The sequence below is a fragment of the Bos grunniens genome, chromosome 10 (assembly GCF_055505025.1).
Source record: "Bos grunniens cultivar Pamir isolate PY7600 chromosome 10, Bosgru_T2T1.0, whole genome shotgun sequence".
Taxonomy (NCBI): domain Eukaryota; kingdom Metazoa; phylum Chordata; class Mammalia; order Artiodactyla; family Bovidae; genus Bos; species Bos grunniens.
Genome location: NC_141174.1, coordinates 30,764,901 through 30,783,147, shown reverse-complemented (window position 1 = coordinate 30,783,147; position 18,247 = coordinate 30,764,901). Strand labels below are relative to the sequence as shown.

At 38.6% G+C, this 18,247-nt stretch overlaps 1 protein-coding gene across 8 annotated transcripts in view; it reads right to left on the bottom strand.

The window, feature by feature from the left end:
• The window catches only part of C10H14orf39 (chromosome 10 C14orf39 homolog), a 49,128-nt gene extending 31,108 nt beyond the window's left edge, over positions 1-18,020 (bottom strand). For 2 of the 8 annotated variants that reach the window (XM_086320408.1, XM_086320410.1), the window contains exons 1-7: positions 17,805-18,020; positions 16,794-16,855; positions 16,639-16,695; positions 15,496-15,622; positions 6,815-6,904; positions 1,313-1,500; positions 1,145-1,187 (exon numbers count right to left, since the gene is read on the bottom strand). In XM_086320408.1, the coding sequence (XP_086176534.1) occupies positions 1,145-1,187; positions 1,313-1,500; positions 6,815-6,904; positions 15,496-15,622; positions 16,639-16,695; positions 16,794-16,842 (554 nt within the window). In that variant the 5' untranslated portion in view covers positions 16,843-16,855; positions 17,805-18,020. Of the gene's footprint in view, positions 1-1,144; positions 1,188-1,312; positions 1,501-6,814; positions 6,905-15,495; positions 15,623-16,638; positions 16,696-16,793; positions 16,856-17,709 lie in introns of all 8 variants that reach the window. The other 6 variants (XM_086320409.1, XM_086320412.1, XM_086320413.1 and 3 more) reach the window with 4 other exon arrangements.
• Positions 18,021-18,247: the final 227 nt, after the last annotated feature.

The following is an 18,247-nucleotide window of genomic DNA, read 5'->3' as shown; positions in this document are numbered from 1 at the left end:
TGCTAATGAACAAGAACTCCAGAGAAAATCTTTGCCAGACCTTTCCTATTTCACTAAAATTTAGGATTTATATGCTAGAGTATAAAATTTCAAATGAACATTATTTATAACACTATGCTATTATCATAATATCAATTTAAATTTTTTAGATACATTTAACTCCTAATCTTCAACTCTCCCCACCTTCATCACCTCTTCATGTCTATCAAATAATGTCTCACTCATTTCTACAATCCAAGTCCCTAAACCCCTGCTGTGCCTTCTGCATCTACCACCAACCTCTGCCTCTTCCCACTGAAAGTTAAAACACTCACAGTTTAGCAGAGGAAATGGACATGCAAACAAGTAATTCTAATGCAGTGGCAATGTATTAGATCAGCAGCAAATGAACAACTAAGTATAGAATAAGCTAAAATCCAAACATGAAGACAGCAAACAGCAAACAGCAAAGGAGTTAAAAGGATGATTTAGGATGAAGCAGAATGAAGCAAGGTAGAATGTAGGGATAAAGAAGACTTAGTGCAAACAGTGGAGTTATAATCTGATAGGAAAGCATATGAAGGATTGTGGAGGTTGGAAGAGGATTAAAGTTCCAAGTTCATCACGGGAGAAGATCTCCTTGACAAAGAGATGAGACTTAGACCAATTAAAAATTACTTAAGCATCTAATACAATGCCACTGTATTAGAATTACTTGTTTACATGTTTGTTTCCTTACCAAACTGTGAGCTCATTATAAGAAAGCTCTGTATCTTCTTGAGTACTTCCTGCCACAAAGTAGATACCCAGTGAATTGTGACTCACCTCCTTACCACCTTCCATCCTAATAGAAATAATCAACTGATTTAATTGAAACTCTTTGGTAAAACAAAGCAAAATAACTTTTTCATTGGTTGGGTTGCTAAGTTAAGCCACTTAAAGACAAGTACATATACCACTTCATTTGCATTAAAATTTCTTGCTTCTGATGACATGCACATATATGAAAACTAATTCCAGATGACCTTTAAAGTAATCTCTTAATTTTTTAATTAAACAAAAAACCAAATCAATGTAATAGTCACAAGGAAACACAGTAACAGCTAGAATACAGAAATAATACTTATCAAATAAAAATTCTAAGTAGAAATACTACTGTGGATACATATGTAGTGTCCAACTGGTAAGTGATGGAAAGGGAGAAGGCACTGCAAAACAAAACCATATTTTAGATTGATTTGTTATATTATTTTCACTACAAGGGTAATGTTATTAAAACAGTATGTATCAAAAATATGTATGTATCAAACAGTATGTATAAAAAAATTAATACCTAAAAATTCCATAAAAATAGTTTCATTCACTTTCAGTTGTTCAGTACTTGCCAACACTCTGTTTTGAATTTCTTCATATTCTCTTTTCTTCTCATAATATTCACGTGAGAGGGGTGTTTCTGAGTATTTTAGTTGGTATTGCTTTAAAACATCTTTATACTGACATATATAACCATGGTACATTTTTCTGTTAAAAGAAATGGTATCAATATAACAAAAGTACATCTAAAAACTTTCTAAAATCACTTGTTAAAAACTACTAAATTAAGCATAAAAGACAAGTTAAAAATCTACTTATTTTTGCTTCACTCAATACTGTCTGCCCTTTAAACTTTTCTTAACTCTATTAAACTTTCCAATTCTCTACTCTTTTTCTTCACTACCTGAGTTACTCACTCCTTAATCCTCTTCAATTAAAATTCTACTTCCACCATTCTAATGAATCCACCCTTCCCAAGGTTACCAATGATCTAATTTGTCCAACTTAGTGATCTCTTTTCACTTCTCATCCTACATGACAATGCAGAACCTAGTTCTTTTGATTACTTCTTGAATCTCTATTCTCCCTGAGTTCTAAATCTCTATTCTTCCCAGTTTAGCTACCTTTATAACTATGCCTTTAAATATCCTTAAGTTTTCTAAGCTAAAATTATCACTTTCTATGTGGCAGAACTTTGGGTTCACAATCATTCTTGCATATTCCACAACTGTTTTATAAGAAAATTTCAGCACTGTTTGGAGGAACTCCTCCAGTACAGTTCAGGTAGAGGTGAATGATCATCTCTTCAAGAACCAGTCTTGAGTGAGACGGTCAATTCTTGTAAAAAAGGTATTAACTCTTCCTTCTTACCTGAACTTTGCTTAATCTACAAGACAAGTCAGTTACTATGATCTATGGGCCAAATCTAACCTGCTACCTGTTTTTGTACAGTTTATCAGCTAAGAACAATTTTTACATTTTTAAATTATTTTTAAAAATCAAAATAATAATAATAATACTTCATGAAAGTTAAAGTGAAGTCACTCAGTTGTGTCCGGCTCTTTGCAACCCCATGGACTGTAGCCTACCAGGCTCCTCTGTCCATGGGATTTTCCAGGCAATAGTATTGGAGTGGGCTGCCATTTCCTTCTCCAAAATACTTCATGACAGATCAAAATTAATGAAAATCAAGCTGCAAATGTCCATAAATAAAGTTTTATTAGAACACAATACTTACATATTGCCTACAGTTGCTCTTATACCAAAATACCAGACTGGAGTAGCTGTGACAAAGACTTTAACATTTAAAAAGCCTAGAACATTTACTATCGGGACCTTTACCAAAAAAAGTTTGCCAGTCCTCACAACATTGAACATGTTCAATCCAGGTTCACTGCAAAACCATATTCTTGAGAGAAGAAAAAGATGGCAGAGTAGAGGGACAGGGAGCTCATCTCTTCCCACAAACACAACAGAACTACATCTACAGGTAGGATGATTCTTATAGAATACCTACTTAAAGCTTGCAGAAGATCTCAATTAAAGCTACAAGGAAGACTACCATGTAACCACTGCTCCTGAAGGAGGACTGAAATCTGAGCCAATTATCTGCACTCCCACTTTGGCATGGGGTGAGGCTTGGGCAGGTTCTCATGCAGGTGGATTTGTGAGCACACTTATATGCCTCATCCCTTCATAGATCATAGCCTTGTTGTGGCAAAGGACTGGCATAACTCAATGGAGCTATCAGCCATGCTGTTCAGGGCCACCCAAGATAGACGCATCACAGTGAAGACTTCTGACAAAATGTGTTCCACAGGAAATGGCAAACCACTCCAGTATTCCTCCTGCGAGAACCCCATGAACAGTATGAAGAGACAAAAAGATATGACATCAGAAGCTGAGTCCCCCAGGTTGGAAGATGTCCAATATGTAACTGGGGAAGAACAATGAACCATTACTAATAGCTCCAGAAATAATGAAGTGGTTGGGCCAAAGCAGAATTAGCACTCAGTTGTGGATGTGACTGATGGGGAAAGTAAACCTCGACACTGTAAAGAACAATAATTGCACAGGAACCTGGAATGTTAGCTCCACAAATTAAGGTAAATAGGCTGTGGTCAAACAGGAGATGGCAGGCGTGAACACCACAGTTTAGGAGTCAGCAAACTAAAAAGGACTGGAATGGGTGAATTTAATTCAGATGAAATGATCTCCTTTAGGATGGACTGGTTGAATCTCCTTGCAGTCCAAGGGATTCTCAAGAGTCTTCTCCAACACCACAGTTCAAAAGCATCAGTTCTTCTGTGCTCAGCCCTCTTTATAGTCCAACTCTCACATCCATACATGACTACTGGAAAAACCATAGCTTTGACTAGATAGACCTTTGTTGGCAAAGTAATGTCTCTGCTTTTTAATATGCTGGCTAGATTGGTCATAAATTTTCTTCCAAGGAGCAAATGTCCTTTAATTTCACGGCTGCAGTCACTATCTGCAGTGATTTTGGAGCCCCCAAAAATAAAGTCAGCCACTGTTTCCACTGTTTCCCCATCTATTTGCCATGAAGTAATGGGACCAGATGCCATGATCTTAGTTTTCTGAATGTTGAGTTGTAAGCCAACTTTTTCACTCTCCACTTTCACTTTCATCAAGAGGCTTTTTAGTTCCTCTTCACTTTCTGCCATAAGGGTGGTGGCATCTGCATATCTGAGGTTATTGATATTTCTCCCAGCAATCTTGATTCCAGCTTGTGCTTCATCCAGCCCATCGTTTCTCATAATGTACTCTGCATAGGAGTTAAATAAGCAGGGTGACAATATACAGCCTTGATGTACTCCTTTCCCAATTTGGAACCAGTCTGTTGTTCCATGTCCAGCTCTAACTGTTGCTTCCTGACCTGCATACAGATGTCTCAAGAGGCAGGTCAGGTGGTCTAGTATTCCCATCTCTTTAAGAATTTTCCACCGTTTATTGTGATACACACAGTCAAAGGCTTTGGCATAGTCAATAAAGCAGAAGTAGATGTTTTTCTGGAACTCTCTTGCTTTTTCAATAATCCAACGGATGTTGGCAATTTGATCTCTGGTTCCTCTGCCTTTTCTAAATCCAGCTTGAGCATCTGGAAGTTCATGGTTCACGTGTTGCTAAAGCCTCGCTTGGAGAATTTTGAGCATTACTTTACTAGCGTGTGAGATGAGTGCAATTGTGCGGTAGTTTGAGCATTCTTTGGCATTGCCTTTCTTTGGGATTGGAATGAAAACTGACCTTTTCCAGTCCTGTGGCCACTGCTGAGTTTTCCCAATTCGATGGCATATTGAGTGCAGCACTTTCACAGCATCATCTTTCAGGATTTGAAATAGCTCAACTGGAATTCCATCACCTCCACTAGCTTTGTTTGTAGTGATGCTTCCTAAGGCCCATTTGACTTCGCATTCCAGGATGTCTGGCTCTAGGTGAGTGATCATACCATCACGACTATCTGGGTCGTGAAGATCTTTTTTGAATAGTTCTTCTGTGTATTCTTGCCAAGTCTTCTTAATATCTTCTGCTTCTGTTAGGTCCATACCATTTCTGTCCTTTATTGTGCCCATCTTTGCATGAAATGTTCCCTTGGTATCTCTAATTTTCTTGAAGAGATGTCTAGTCTTCCCATTTCTATTGTTTTCCTCTATATCTTTGCACTGATCACTGAGGAAGGCTTTCTTATCTCTTCTTGCTATTCTTTGGAACTCTGCATTCAAATGCGTATATCTTTCCTTTTCTCCTTTGCTTTTCACAGCTATTTGTAAGGCCTCCTCAGACAGCCATTTTGCTTTTTGCATTTCTTTTTCTCGGAAATGGTCTTGATCCCTGTCTCCTGTACAATGTTATGAACCTCCATCCATAGTTCTTCAGGCACTCTGTCAGATCTAATCCCTTGAATCTATTTCTCACTTCTATATAATTGTAAGGGATTTGATTTAGGTCATACCTAAATGGTCTAGTGATTTTCCCTTTCTTCAATTTTAGTCTGAATTTGGCAATAAGGAGTTCATGATCTGAGCCACAGTCAGCTCCCAGTCTTGTTTTTGCTGACTGTATTGAGCTTCTCCATCTTTGGCTTCAAAGAATATAATCAATCTGATTTCAGTATTGACCATCTGGTGATGTCCACGTGTAGAATCTTCTCTTGTGTTCTTGGGAGAGGGTGTTTGCTATGACCAATGTATTCTCTTGGCAAAACTGGAAGGTGTTATATGTCTTCACAGAACCAGTCAACTTCAGCTTCTTCAGCATTAGTGGCTGGGTCAGTACTTGGGCCAGTACTTGAGTACTGAAATGCAGTACTTGGGTGTAATCTCAAAAACAACAGAATGATCTCCATTCATTTCCATGGCAAACCATTCAACATCACAGTAATCCAAGTCTATGCCCCAACCACTAAGGCTGAAGAAGCTGAAGTTGACCAGTTCTGTAAAGACATACAACACCTTCTAGAACTAACACCAAAAATAGATGTCCTTTTCATCACAGAGGATTGGAATGCACAATTAGGAAGTCAAGAGATACCTGTAGTAACAGGCAAGTTTGGCCCTGCAATACAAAATGAAGTAGGGCGAAGGCTAACAGAGTTTTGTCAAGAGAACACACTAGTCATAGCAAACACTCTCTTCCAGCAACACAACAGACAATTCTTCACATGGATATCACCAAATGGTCAATGCCAAAATTGATTATATTCTTTGCAGTCGACGATGGAGAAACTCTATACAGTCAGCAAAAAGAAGACCTGGAGTTGACTGTGGCTCAGATCATGAGCTCCTTACTGAAAAATTCAGACCTAAATTGAAGAAAATAAGGAAAACCACTAGGTCATACATCAATTATACCTCAATAAAGCTGGGGGGGGGGGGTGGAAATAGTAAAAAAAAATAAAATAAAAATTAAAAATAAAATTGATACTGTTCTTATCCAATTATGTTAAAAATAAAAACATTTAATTTTTTTTAATTAAGTGAAATTATTATATAATGTGTTCCAAGTTCCTCACTTTGTTTCATTATATTCACTAACTACATTTAATTCCCCAAACCAAGTGATTTAACACATCATAAACCCATACAAATATTAATATTTCTCCATCAGAATATAATATCCCACTAACCAACTGAAAAACACAAATTTTATATAAAAATACCCTTTTAAAGCCAATATTCCAATTTTCTCATAAGCTAACTTTATAAGAGGCTACTCCTTAAGGTGTTTGACCATAGCAACTCAGTCATAAAAAACATTAATTGAAGCACTCTGCTTTATATTCCTACTGATAGTTACTATGCTAAGGACACGTTTAAATATATCCAAGGTTAGAAAGAGCTTTATAACAAATAGGTAGGCCAACAATGACAACCAAAGAGTCCAAAACAGTGGATTTACTTTTAAAAAATTTTGTGTACATTTTTCAATTAATATTTTTACAAATAATGTCTTATTAAAACTAACTTATAGAATTGATAAGCTTAAATTAATATTTATACTGTACTTGTCTTTTTCAATAGTTTCTTGATAAATAATAAATTGCTCCTGCATGTAGTCTTCATGTTTATGAAATACATCACATGTTGGCTTCCAGCTATGGAAAAAAAAATACTATAATTAGCATCTAAGAATAATAAATTGAAGAAATGATAAAAATGAATGTAACCACTTAAACAATCTTTCCTTTCATGGAGAAAATAAGCTTACATCAAGAAAAACATTCCCATTTCCCATCATCACCACTATGACCATACATGCAATTGTATACATGTTTGAATGTCAACATCCACTAATTTTCACATAAAGTTTGTTTGGGAACCATGACTAGGGAAGGAACAAATTTGACATGCCTGGATTGTGTATTGCAATGACATCTCCGGAATATACTCTGCAACACTCTATGTTGTATAGAGTGTTGGCATCAGGCTATCTTTCTCATCATACTTATAAGATCTTGGTTAAGAAATTCTATTGGAGTAAATATTTATAGAGTTGTTGCTGTTCAGTTGCTAAATCATAACCAACTCTTTGTTGGTTATGAACCAACCCCATGAACTGCAGCATTCCAGGCTCCCCTTATTTTACCATCTCCCAGAGTTTGCTCAAATTCATGTCCACTGAGTCAGTGATGCTATCTAACCATCTCATCCTATGCCACTCCCTTCTCCTTTTGCTTTCAATCTTTCCCAGCATCAGGGTCTTTTCCATGAGTTGGCTCTTTGCATCAGGTGGTCAAAGTATTGGATCTTCAGCTCCAGCATCAGTCCCTCTGATGAATATTCAGGGTCAATTTCCTTTGGGATTGATGGGTTTGATCTCCTTGCAATCCATGCAACTTTCAAGAGTCTTCTCCAACACAATTTGAAAGCATCAATTCTTTGGTGCTCAGTCTTCTTTACAGACCAACTCACATCCGTACATGACGACTGAAAAACGGACTCTACAGATCTTTGTAGATAAAGTGATGTCTCCGTTTTTTAATATACTGTTTCTGTTTGTTATAGCTTGCCTTTCAATGAGCAAGTGTCTTTTAATTTCATGGCAGCACCTGTCACTGTCTGCAGTGACTTTGGAGCCCAAGAAAAGAAAATCTGTCACTGCTTCCACTTTTCCCCTTGTATTTGCCATGAAGAGATGGGACCAGGTGCCCTGATCTTAGATTTTTGAATGCTGAGTTTTAAGCCAACTTTTTCACTCTCCTCTTTCACCCTCATCAAGAGACTCTTTCAGTTAAGTTCAGTTCAGTCACTCAGTCATGTCCGACTCTTTGCGACCCGATAAATCACAGTACGCCAGGCCTCCCTGTCCATCACTAACTCCCAGAGTTCACTCAAACTCATGTCCATCAAGTCGGTGATACCATCCAGCCATCTCATCCTCTGTCGTCCCCTTCTCCTCCTGCCCCCAATCCCTCCCAGCATCAGAGTCTTTTCCAATGAGTCAGTTCTTCACATGAGGTGGCCAAAGTATTGGAGTTTCAGCTTTAGCATCAGCACTCCCAATGAACACCCAGGACTGATCTCCTTTAGAATGGACTGGTTGGATCTCCTTGCAGTCCAAGGGACTCTCAAGAGTCTTCTCCAACACCACAGTTCAAAAGTATCAATTCTTCGGCACTCAGCTTTCTTCACAGTCCAACTCTCACATCCATACGTGACTACTGGAAAAACCATAGTCTTGACTAGACGGGCCTTTGCTGGCAAAGTAATGTCTCTGCTTTTGAATATGCTATCTAGGTTGGTCATAATTTTCCTTCCAAGGAGTAAAGTGAAAGAAAGTGAAGTTGCTCAGTTGTGTCCGACTCTTTGTGACCCCATGGACTGTAGCCTATCAGGCTCCTCTGTCCATGGGATTTTCCAGGCAAGAGTGCTGGAGTGGATTGCCATTTCCTTCTCCAGGGGATCTTCCCGACCCAGGAATCAAACCCAGGTCTCCCGCATTGCAGGCAGACGTTTTACCATCTGAGCCACCAGGGAAGCCCCAAGGAGTAAGTGTCTTTTAATTTCATGGCTACAGTACCCCTACCATAGTTTGCCCTCAGGCCAAACTACGGGGAGGGAACACAGCCCCACCCATCAGCAGAAAATTGGATTAAAAATCTACTGAGCATGGCCGTGCCCATCAGAGCAAGACCTGTTTGCCCCAGAGCCAGTAACTCTAATCAAGGAGCTTCTACAATGGCACCCCACTCCAGTACTCTTGCCTGGAAAATCCCATGGATGGAGGAACCTGGTGGGCTGCAGTCCCTGGGGTCGCTAAGAGTCAGACACGACTGAGCGACTTCACTTTCACTTTTCACTTTCATGCACTGGAGAAGGAAATGGCAACCCGCTCCAGTGTTCTTGCCTGGAGAATCTCAGGGACAGGGGAGCCTGGTGGACTTCCGTCTATGGGGTCGCACAGCAGACACTACTGAAGCGACTTAGCAGCAGCACAAGCCTTTTATCCTTATCTACCAGAGGGCAGATAGAATGAAAACCACAATCACAGAAAACTAATCAAACTGATCACATGGATCACAGCCTTGTCTAACTCAATGAAACTATGAGCCATGCCATGTAGGGCCACCCAAGACAGACTGGTCATGGTGGAGAGTTCAGTCCACTGGAGAAGGAAATGGCAAACCACTTCAGCATTCTTACCTTGAGAACCCTATGAACAGTATGAAAAGGCATAAAATATGACACTGAAAGATGAACTTCCCAGGTCAGTAGGTGCCCAATATGCTACTGGAGAGGAGTGAAGAAATAGCTCCAAAAAGAATGAAGAGACTGAGCCAAAGTGGAAACAATGCCCAGTTGTGGATGTGTCTGGTGGTGAAAATAAAGTCTGAAGCTATAAAGAATAATACTGCATAGGAACCTGGAATGTTAGGACCATGAATCAAGTTAAATTGGAAATGATCAAGCAAGAGATGGCAAGAATGAATGTCAACATTTTAGGAATCAGTGAACTAAAACGAACTGGAATGGGTGAATTCAATTCAGATGACCATTACATCTACTACTGTAGGCAAGAATCCCCTAGGAAGAATGGAGTAGCCCTCATAGTTAACAAGAGAGTCCACAATGCAGTACTTGGGTGCAATCTCAAAAACGACAGAATGATCTCTGTTCGTTTCCAAGGCAAACCATTTAATATCACGGTAATCCAAATCTATGCCCCGACCAGTAACGCTGAAGAAGCTGAAGCTGAACAGTTCTATGACGGCCTACAAGAACTTCTAGGACTAACATCCAAAAAAATATGTCCTTTTCATTATAGGGGACTGGAATGCAAAAGTAGGAAGTCAAGAAGTAACAGGCAAGTTTGGCCTTGGAGTACAAAATGAAGCAGAGCAAAGGCTAACAGAGTTTTGCCAAGAGAATGCACTGGTCATAGTAAACACCCTCTTCCAACAACATAAAAGACGACTACACATGGACTTCACCAGATGATCGATACTGAAATCAGACTGATTATGTTCTTTGCAGCCAAAGATGGAGAAGCTCTATACAGTTAGCAAAAACAAGACCAGGAGTTGACTATGGCTCAGATCATGAACTTCTTATTGCCAAATTCAGACTTAAATTGAAGAAAGTGGGAAAAACCACTAGCCATAATTCAGGTATGGCCTAAATCAAATCCCTTACACTTATACAGTGGAAGTGAAAAATAGATTCAAGGGATTAGATTTGATAGAGAGAATGTCTGAAGAACTATGGATGGAGGTTCAGAACATTGTACAGGAGGTGGTGATCAAGACCATCCCCAAGAAAAAGAAATGCAAAAAGGCAAAATGGTTGTCTGAGGAGGCCCTACAAATAGCTGAGAAAAGAAGAGAAGTGAAAGACAAAGGAGAAAGGCAAAGATATATCCATCTGAATGCAGAGTTTCGAGGAAAAGCAAGGAGAGTTAAGAAAGCTTTCCTAAGTGATCAATGCAAAGAAAGAGGAAAACAATAGAATGGGAAAGACTAGCGATCTCTTCGAGAAAATTAGAGATACCAAGGGAATACTTCATGCAAAGAGGGGCACAATAAAGGAGAGAGATGGTATGGACCTAACAGAAGCAGAAGACATTAAGAAGACTTGGCAAGAATACACAGAAGAACTATTCAAAAAAGATCTTAATGACCCAGATAACCACGATGGCGTGATCACTCACCTAGAGCCAGACATCCTGGAATGTGAAGTCAAGTGGGCCTTAGGAAGCATCACTACAAACAAAGCTAATGGAGGTGTTGGAAATTCCAGTTGAATTCCTCAAAGATGATGCTGTGAATGTTGCACTCAATATGCCAGCAAACTTGGAAAACTCAGCAGTGGCCACAGGACTGGAAAAGATCAGTTTTCATTCCAATCCCAAAGAAAGGCAATGACAAAAATGTTCAAACTACTGCATAATTGCACTCATCTCACACACTAGCAAAGTAATGCTCAAAATTCTCCAAGCAAGGCTTCAATAGTATGTGAACTGGGAACTTTCTGATTCAGAAAAGGCAGAGGAACCAGAGATCAAACTGCCAACATCCATTGGATTATCTAAAAAGCAAGAGAGTTCCAGAAAAACATCTGCTTCATTGACTGTGCTAAAATCCTTTGCTGTGTAGATCACAACAAACTGTGGAAAATTCTTAAAGAGATGGGAATATCTGATCACCTTACCTGCCTCCTGCAAAACCTGTATGCAAGTCAAGAAGCATCAGTTAGAACTGGACATGGAACAATGGACTGGTTTAAAATTGGGTATGTAGTACATCAAGGCTGTATATTATCACCATGTTTATTTAACTTATATGCAGATTACTTCACTGGGAATGCCGAGCTGGATGAAACACAAGTTGGAATCAAGATTGCAGGGAGAAATATCAATAACCTCAGATATGTGATAACACCACCCTTATGACAGAAACCAAAGAACTAAAGAGCCTCTTGAAAGTGAAAGAGGAGAGTGAAAAAGCTGGCTTAAAACTCAACATCCAAAAAATGAAGATCACGGCATCTGGTCCTATTACTTCATGGCAAATAGATGGGGAAACAATGAAAACAGTGACAGACTTTATTTTGGGGGGCTCCAAAATCACTGCAGATGGTGACTGCAGCCATGAAATTAAAAGACACTTGCTCCTTGGAAAAAAAACTATGACTAACCTAGACAGCATATTAAAAAGCAGAGACATTACTTTGCCAACAAAGGTCCGTCTAGTCAAGGCTATGATTTTTCCAGTGGTCATGTATGGATATGAGAGTTGGACCATAAAGAAGGCTGAGCATTGAAGAATTGATGCCTCAACTGTGGTGTTGGAGAAGACTCTTGAAAGTCCCTTGGACAGAAAGGAGATCAACCAGTCAATCCTAAAAACAAATCAATCCAGAATATTCACTGGAAGAACTGAGGCTGAAGCTCCAACACTTTGGCCACCTGATGTGAAGAGTTGACTCTTGGGAAGCTGGGAAAGACTGAAGGCAGGAGGAGAAGGGGATAACAAAGGACAAGATGGTTGACGGCATCACTAACTCAATGGACATAAGTTTGAACAAGCTCCAGGAGATGGTGAAGGACAGGGAAGCCTGGAATGCTACAGTCCATGGGATTGCAAAGAGTCAGACACGACTGAGTGACTGAACAACAACAACAACATATTCCTACATTGTGTGAGCAAGGTGATTTTCTTATTTCCTGGCCAATACCAGGTATTAACCTTCTTTAAATTTCTGTAAAACTTAAAGGCAAAATAATGTACAATAATATATAATATTATTGCTTTAATTTGGATGTCTTTGATCGTTAGTAAGATTGAGCATTTGTTCACACGTTCATTAGACATACATTTCTTCACTTTGGTATTTACTTATTTACTGTCTTTGCCCATTTTTTCTAATGGGGCTTTGGCTCTTTATTACTAATTTCTACAAGCACTTTATATTTTTAAAATTAACCCTTCTTTGATGTTTTTCTACTTTATCTTTTTGCTTTTTGTATCAATTTGAGGTGTTTTTCTTTTTAATTTCTATGTATATTTACCATTTTTTCCCAGTGTGATTTCTACCTTTGATGACATAGAAAGATCTTCTCTCAAAGATTATAGTCACCTATATTGTCTTCTCATACTTTCATGAATTCATATTTCACATTTAAATCACTTAGCCACAAGCTGAAATCATGAACTAGAGGTATTTGTGCATTAAAATCAACAGATCCTACTAACTGTCCTCAGAACCCAGCAGAGAATAATCTTGTATAAAGTACATCTTGAACACAGTAGGTTCTAAGGAGAAACTACCAGTAATTTTCCAGAACCCACTGCAGCTAATTGAGGGAAACCACGGGCAGGTCATGGTGGAGAGGTCTGACAGAATGTGGTCCACTGGAGAAGGGCATGGCAAACCACTTCAGTATTCTTGCCTTGAGAACCCCATGAACAGTATGAAAAGGCAAAATGATAGGATACTGAAAGAGGAACTCCCCAGGTCAGTAGGTGCCCAGTATGCTACTGGAGATAAGTGGAGAAGTAACTCCAGAAAGAATGAAGGGATGGAGCCAAAGCAAAAACAATACCCAGATGGGAGGGATTGGGGGCAGGAGGAGAAGGGGACGACGGAGGCTGAGATGGCTGGGTGGCATCACCGACTCAATGGAAGTGAGTTTGAGTGAACTCCGGGAGTTGGTGATGGACAGGGAGGCCTGGCGTGCTGCAATTCATGGGGTCGCAAAGAGTCAGACACGACTGAGCGACTGAACTGAACTGAACTGGTAAAACCTACTGCAGTATACCTCAAAGAAAAAGTTGAACAGTACATAGTGTTTTGTTAATGATACTGCCAAAAAAAAAATTTAAACATTGATAATTTCAGTGTTAGCAAGGTTGTGAGGAATAGAAACTCTCATATATTGTTGGTGAAAGTATAAGTTAGTATAATTTTTTTGGAGAGAAGTTTAGAATTATTTATCAAATATTTAAACATGCATACTCTCTGATCTAGCAATGCCATTTCCAGGAGTTCATTCTATAGCAGCAGTTCTAGAAATATGGAAGGAGACCTGTATATATTGCTTATAATAGGAAATAACTGTAAATAACCAAAATGTGTATTAATAGGAGAATGATTAAGTAACTTAGGATGCATCAATACTATAAAATACTATGGAGCTGTTAAAAAAAGAATGAAATCTATACACAATCATCACATGTATAGTACCATTTACATTACATATTGTTAAATTTTAAAAACAAGTTGAAAAATCAGAACAGTATGATTGCATTTTTGATACAAGCAAAGTCAGAAATACAGGTAGATATATAAATAAGCATACGTAGTAATGGTGTTGAATGTATATTTTAAAAGGTCTGAAAGGGTGCTCACTGTTAAGAGTGATTACCTATAAGAAAGAGGACAGGGTCGGGGTGGGGACTACAGACAGGGAGAGACTTTTTACTCCATATATTTGTATACTCTTTGAATTTTTATACTAGGCATGTGTCACTTTTATTTAAAACGACTATGAAAAAGTAATAAGGGAAACCAAAAAGCTTATGAAATTTTAAAATAACAAAACATTTTAAAACAGGTATGATTCTTTAGTACTTAATACAAAGACAGTGGCCCACATAAAATTAAATACAGAAAGCTAACACACTTTATTTTTGTAAGTACCTGATCATACAATTAGGTTCCATTAACAAGTCTTAGTAAAAAAAAAAACAACAAGTCTTTGCTTCAAAATGTTTGTCTTAAATAATATTAATAGATATAAATATTAGAATAGGATGTGAGACTATACTGAAAGAATTAAGATACTAAATAGTTTTATTTTGAAAAGCTACTAATTTTGGGCTAGTTCCCTTAGACAAAAAGATCTTGAAAATTCAAAGATGAAAATTATTTTAGATCCATTTATCTAATAGGAATTTTCTATACTGAGTCTAGATTATTCAAAATATTATATTTATACTAACTGGATTTGAACTAGAGAGATCTTAGGGCTTTCCTGATAGCTCAGTTGGTAAAGAATCCGCCTGCATTGCAAGAGACCCCACTTCAATTGCTAGGTGAGAAAGATCCTCTGGAAAAGAGATAGGCTACCTACTCCAGTATTCTTGGGCTTCCTTTGTGGCTCAGCTGGTAAAGAATCTGCCTGCAATGCACGAAACCTGAGTTCAATCTCTGGGCTGGGAAGATCCCCTGGAGAAGGGAATGGCTACTCACTCCAGTATTCTGGTCTGGAGAATTCCATGGACTGTATAGTCCATGAAGTCACAAACAGTCAGACATGACTGAGTGACTTTCACCTCACTTACAACACTTACTTCTTTCTTTTGAACCTTCTGTTTTCCCTTTTACATTGTCTTGTAACAAGGAAATTTGAAGACCTGATTCATCATTTTCCTAATATTGGTGAAGTGAAGTCGCTCAGTCGTGTCCGACTCTTTGCGACCCCATGGACACCAGGCTCCTCCGTCCATGGGATTTTCTAGGCAAGAGTACTGGAGTGAGTTGCCATTTCCTTCTCCAGGGAATCTTCCGGACCCAGAAATCGAACCCAGGTTTCCCACATTGTAGACAGACGCTTTACCGTCTGAGCTACCAGGGAAGTCCAATATAAAATACCTCTTTCAAGCAACAGTGTCTTCAACTATGAACTCAATACTCCTGAATAAGAGAATCTAATGACAATTATTGAAAGTTTCTTTAAAATACTCACTTACTACAGTTGTCTTTGATCTCTTTACTATGTTTACAGTAATGACCAATTTCCTCATCTGTCGTATTTATAGTTTCATGTATCTTACAAACAGTAGCTTTGTATTCTTTAATATCTTCAAAGCATTCTAGAAAACAGAAATATTTATTTTCTTAAGGAGAAATTATAAATTAAAAATAAACAAATACAGTAGGAAAAAAGATATGGCAACTGACCTAAAAAAGGAGAACCAAAGAATGGACAGGAAGTGAAGCTTGAGATGGGAAGGGCCCTAAAGAGCACAGGACCAGTCAGGCTTGGTCCTAGACCCAGAAGCTAAGAAGTCGTGTTTGAGATTGAAGAGAAATGTCCCCCGTTCCATCTCTAATGTAAGAGGGCTAGATTAAGAAATGTCTAAGATCAATGGTATCTTATGATGTTATGAGTTCATGTAAACATTTATTCACATGATACTAACTTAAGAGTTGTTTTTGACAAATGTGAAATTTCTATTAATCAATTCCAAGTCATTATTTAATATATCTTCAATTCACTTATTTCTTTGTCACTAGTGAGTAAACACAAGATAAAAATAAAATGTAATTTCTTTAAAAAATTAAAACAAATTCTTAATTCCCTATTCTCTTTTGTTACAGAAAAGATAAACAAATTTATTAAACCTTTCAGAACTATTAGAAATAATGATTGTAGCTTCTTTTGATAGTTTTTATGTAGGATCTTAAAACACTACATTTATATAATTTGCTTTATCATTCTACTCATAATATTAATTTTAATAATTAGCAATCCTGAAAATGTGGCATCCATTAATCCTGGCCACTGACTTTTGATGATTTCTAAAAATACTTAAAATTTTTTACTCAAATGTTTGAAATAATCTGTATTGAAGAAAAAATATTTTCAATTTTATGTAATTATGAGTGATTTCTACTTAAAATTCCTAAACACAAAATAATTAAATGCTGAATACAGAATACCGACATGTACTATTGAAAAACTAGCTAGGGTAAATAGCTTATTATTATTCACTAGATAGAAGGGGGAGCTCTAATGCCAACTATAAATTACCCTAAACCAAGCAACTGCATAACATCTTATATTCTATAAAAAAGTAAAACATCTTTGTCATGCAAAACTACTTACTGTTAATTCGCTGAACTATATCTTCTTTAGTACTTATATCTTGTTCATACTGGAAAACTAAAATAAATAATTTTTTTGTAACTTCATTTCATTGTTCAAATGTCAAATAATAATACAAATTGTTACCTACTTCTTTATTTTCATTTTATACCTACCAAATTCTAGCAAAAGTCTGTCCAGACTGACAAATAGGCTGTCATTCATCTTGGACACTTTGCTAAAAAGAAAAATAATAATAATAAGGAAGGATTTTCTAAAAACCTTTTGACAGAGTATTATTACAGAAAAATATGGATGGAAGAGACACCTTCATCTCGGTACTGGGCAGGCATTTAAAAAAATGAATGTCGTTATATATATTAAAATAAATATATACAATTATACATAGTAAATTGAATGTCGTTGCATTACTAAAAGTTCACAATTGTTTATACATGGTAGTGCCATAAGTCACTGAATAATCTGGAGTCCACAGACACCCAGATTTCTCCAAAGGACATGCTCTTTACAATAAACGGTCATCTCTGAATGTCCTTTCTCGGCGTGAGTACTACGTGTAGCAAAATTCTGAAATTCCTTCACCAACAGCTAGGTAAAACCTACAGGAACCGTGCAATTTGACACTTGCGAATTTACCACCAAGAATCTAAAAGTGGAGGTATTTACTGGACTACCAAGTCGCGTTAAAACAAACAAACAAACAAACAAACGCCTGAGGCGGGGTTTGGACCACTCTTCACCACAGAGTCGAAGAGCTACTACTCTTCCCGCGCGTTCTTAAGCGGGGAGTTTGCTCGCCGACTCCCTTCAGAGACTACTCGCTTCTTTTCACCCGAGACTGTCCCCGACACTCCAGCCTCCCGGCGACCCCCGAAGCCTCGAGCTGCAGTGCGGCAGAAAGCGAGGCCACGGGCCGGGAAAGCCCCCAGAACGCAACCTCCAGTCACACTCCGGGGACAGGGCCCTCCGGCCTCACAAACCCTTCATGGCCGCCTGCCCTCGGAATAACCGCCATCCACAGTTCTTCCCCATGCACCTCACAGTGACCCCCTCTGGGACCCGAACGCCCACCCTTCCTTCCCGGATCCCACACTCTACTCTGGGTGGCGAGAGCCGAGGACGCGACAGCAGATCGCCACACAGACCGGTCCGAGCCCCGCCTCTACCTTGCTCGGCCCCACCCAGCCGCGCGAAGCCCACCGCCGGAGCTCCAGATCGCGCTGAAAAGCAAGGTCCGACTCCCCGCGAGACCGGCGCGGCTGCGCTCACGCCTCCCTCCCCCGCGAAGCGAGAATCAAGCATCCCGCCGCCCGAGACCTGCTGGGATCAGAAGCCCTAGACCCAGGCTAGGAAACCCGTCGGGAGCTGTTGTTTTCTTTCCCTAAGACTAGCCATTCCTTTTGTGAAATAACAGTTTAAAATGCATTTCGGAGAAGAGCAATAAAATTGACATTAACCTTAACATGACAACAAAAACCACTCGAATCAATCGTCAAAATTCAATTTCGCATTCAGGATTCAAAACTCGCTGAAAAGCAAGTCTAAGAATTCAAATACATTTTCATTTAACAAACATTTTGAGAGTGGTATTTGTTTAGTTTCAAATAAA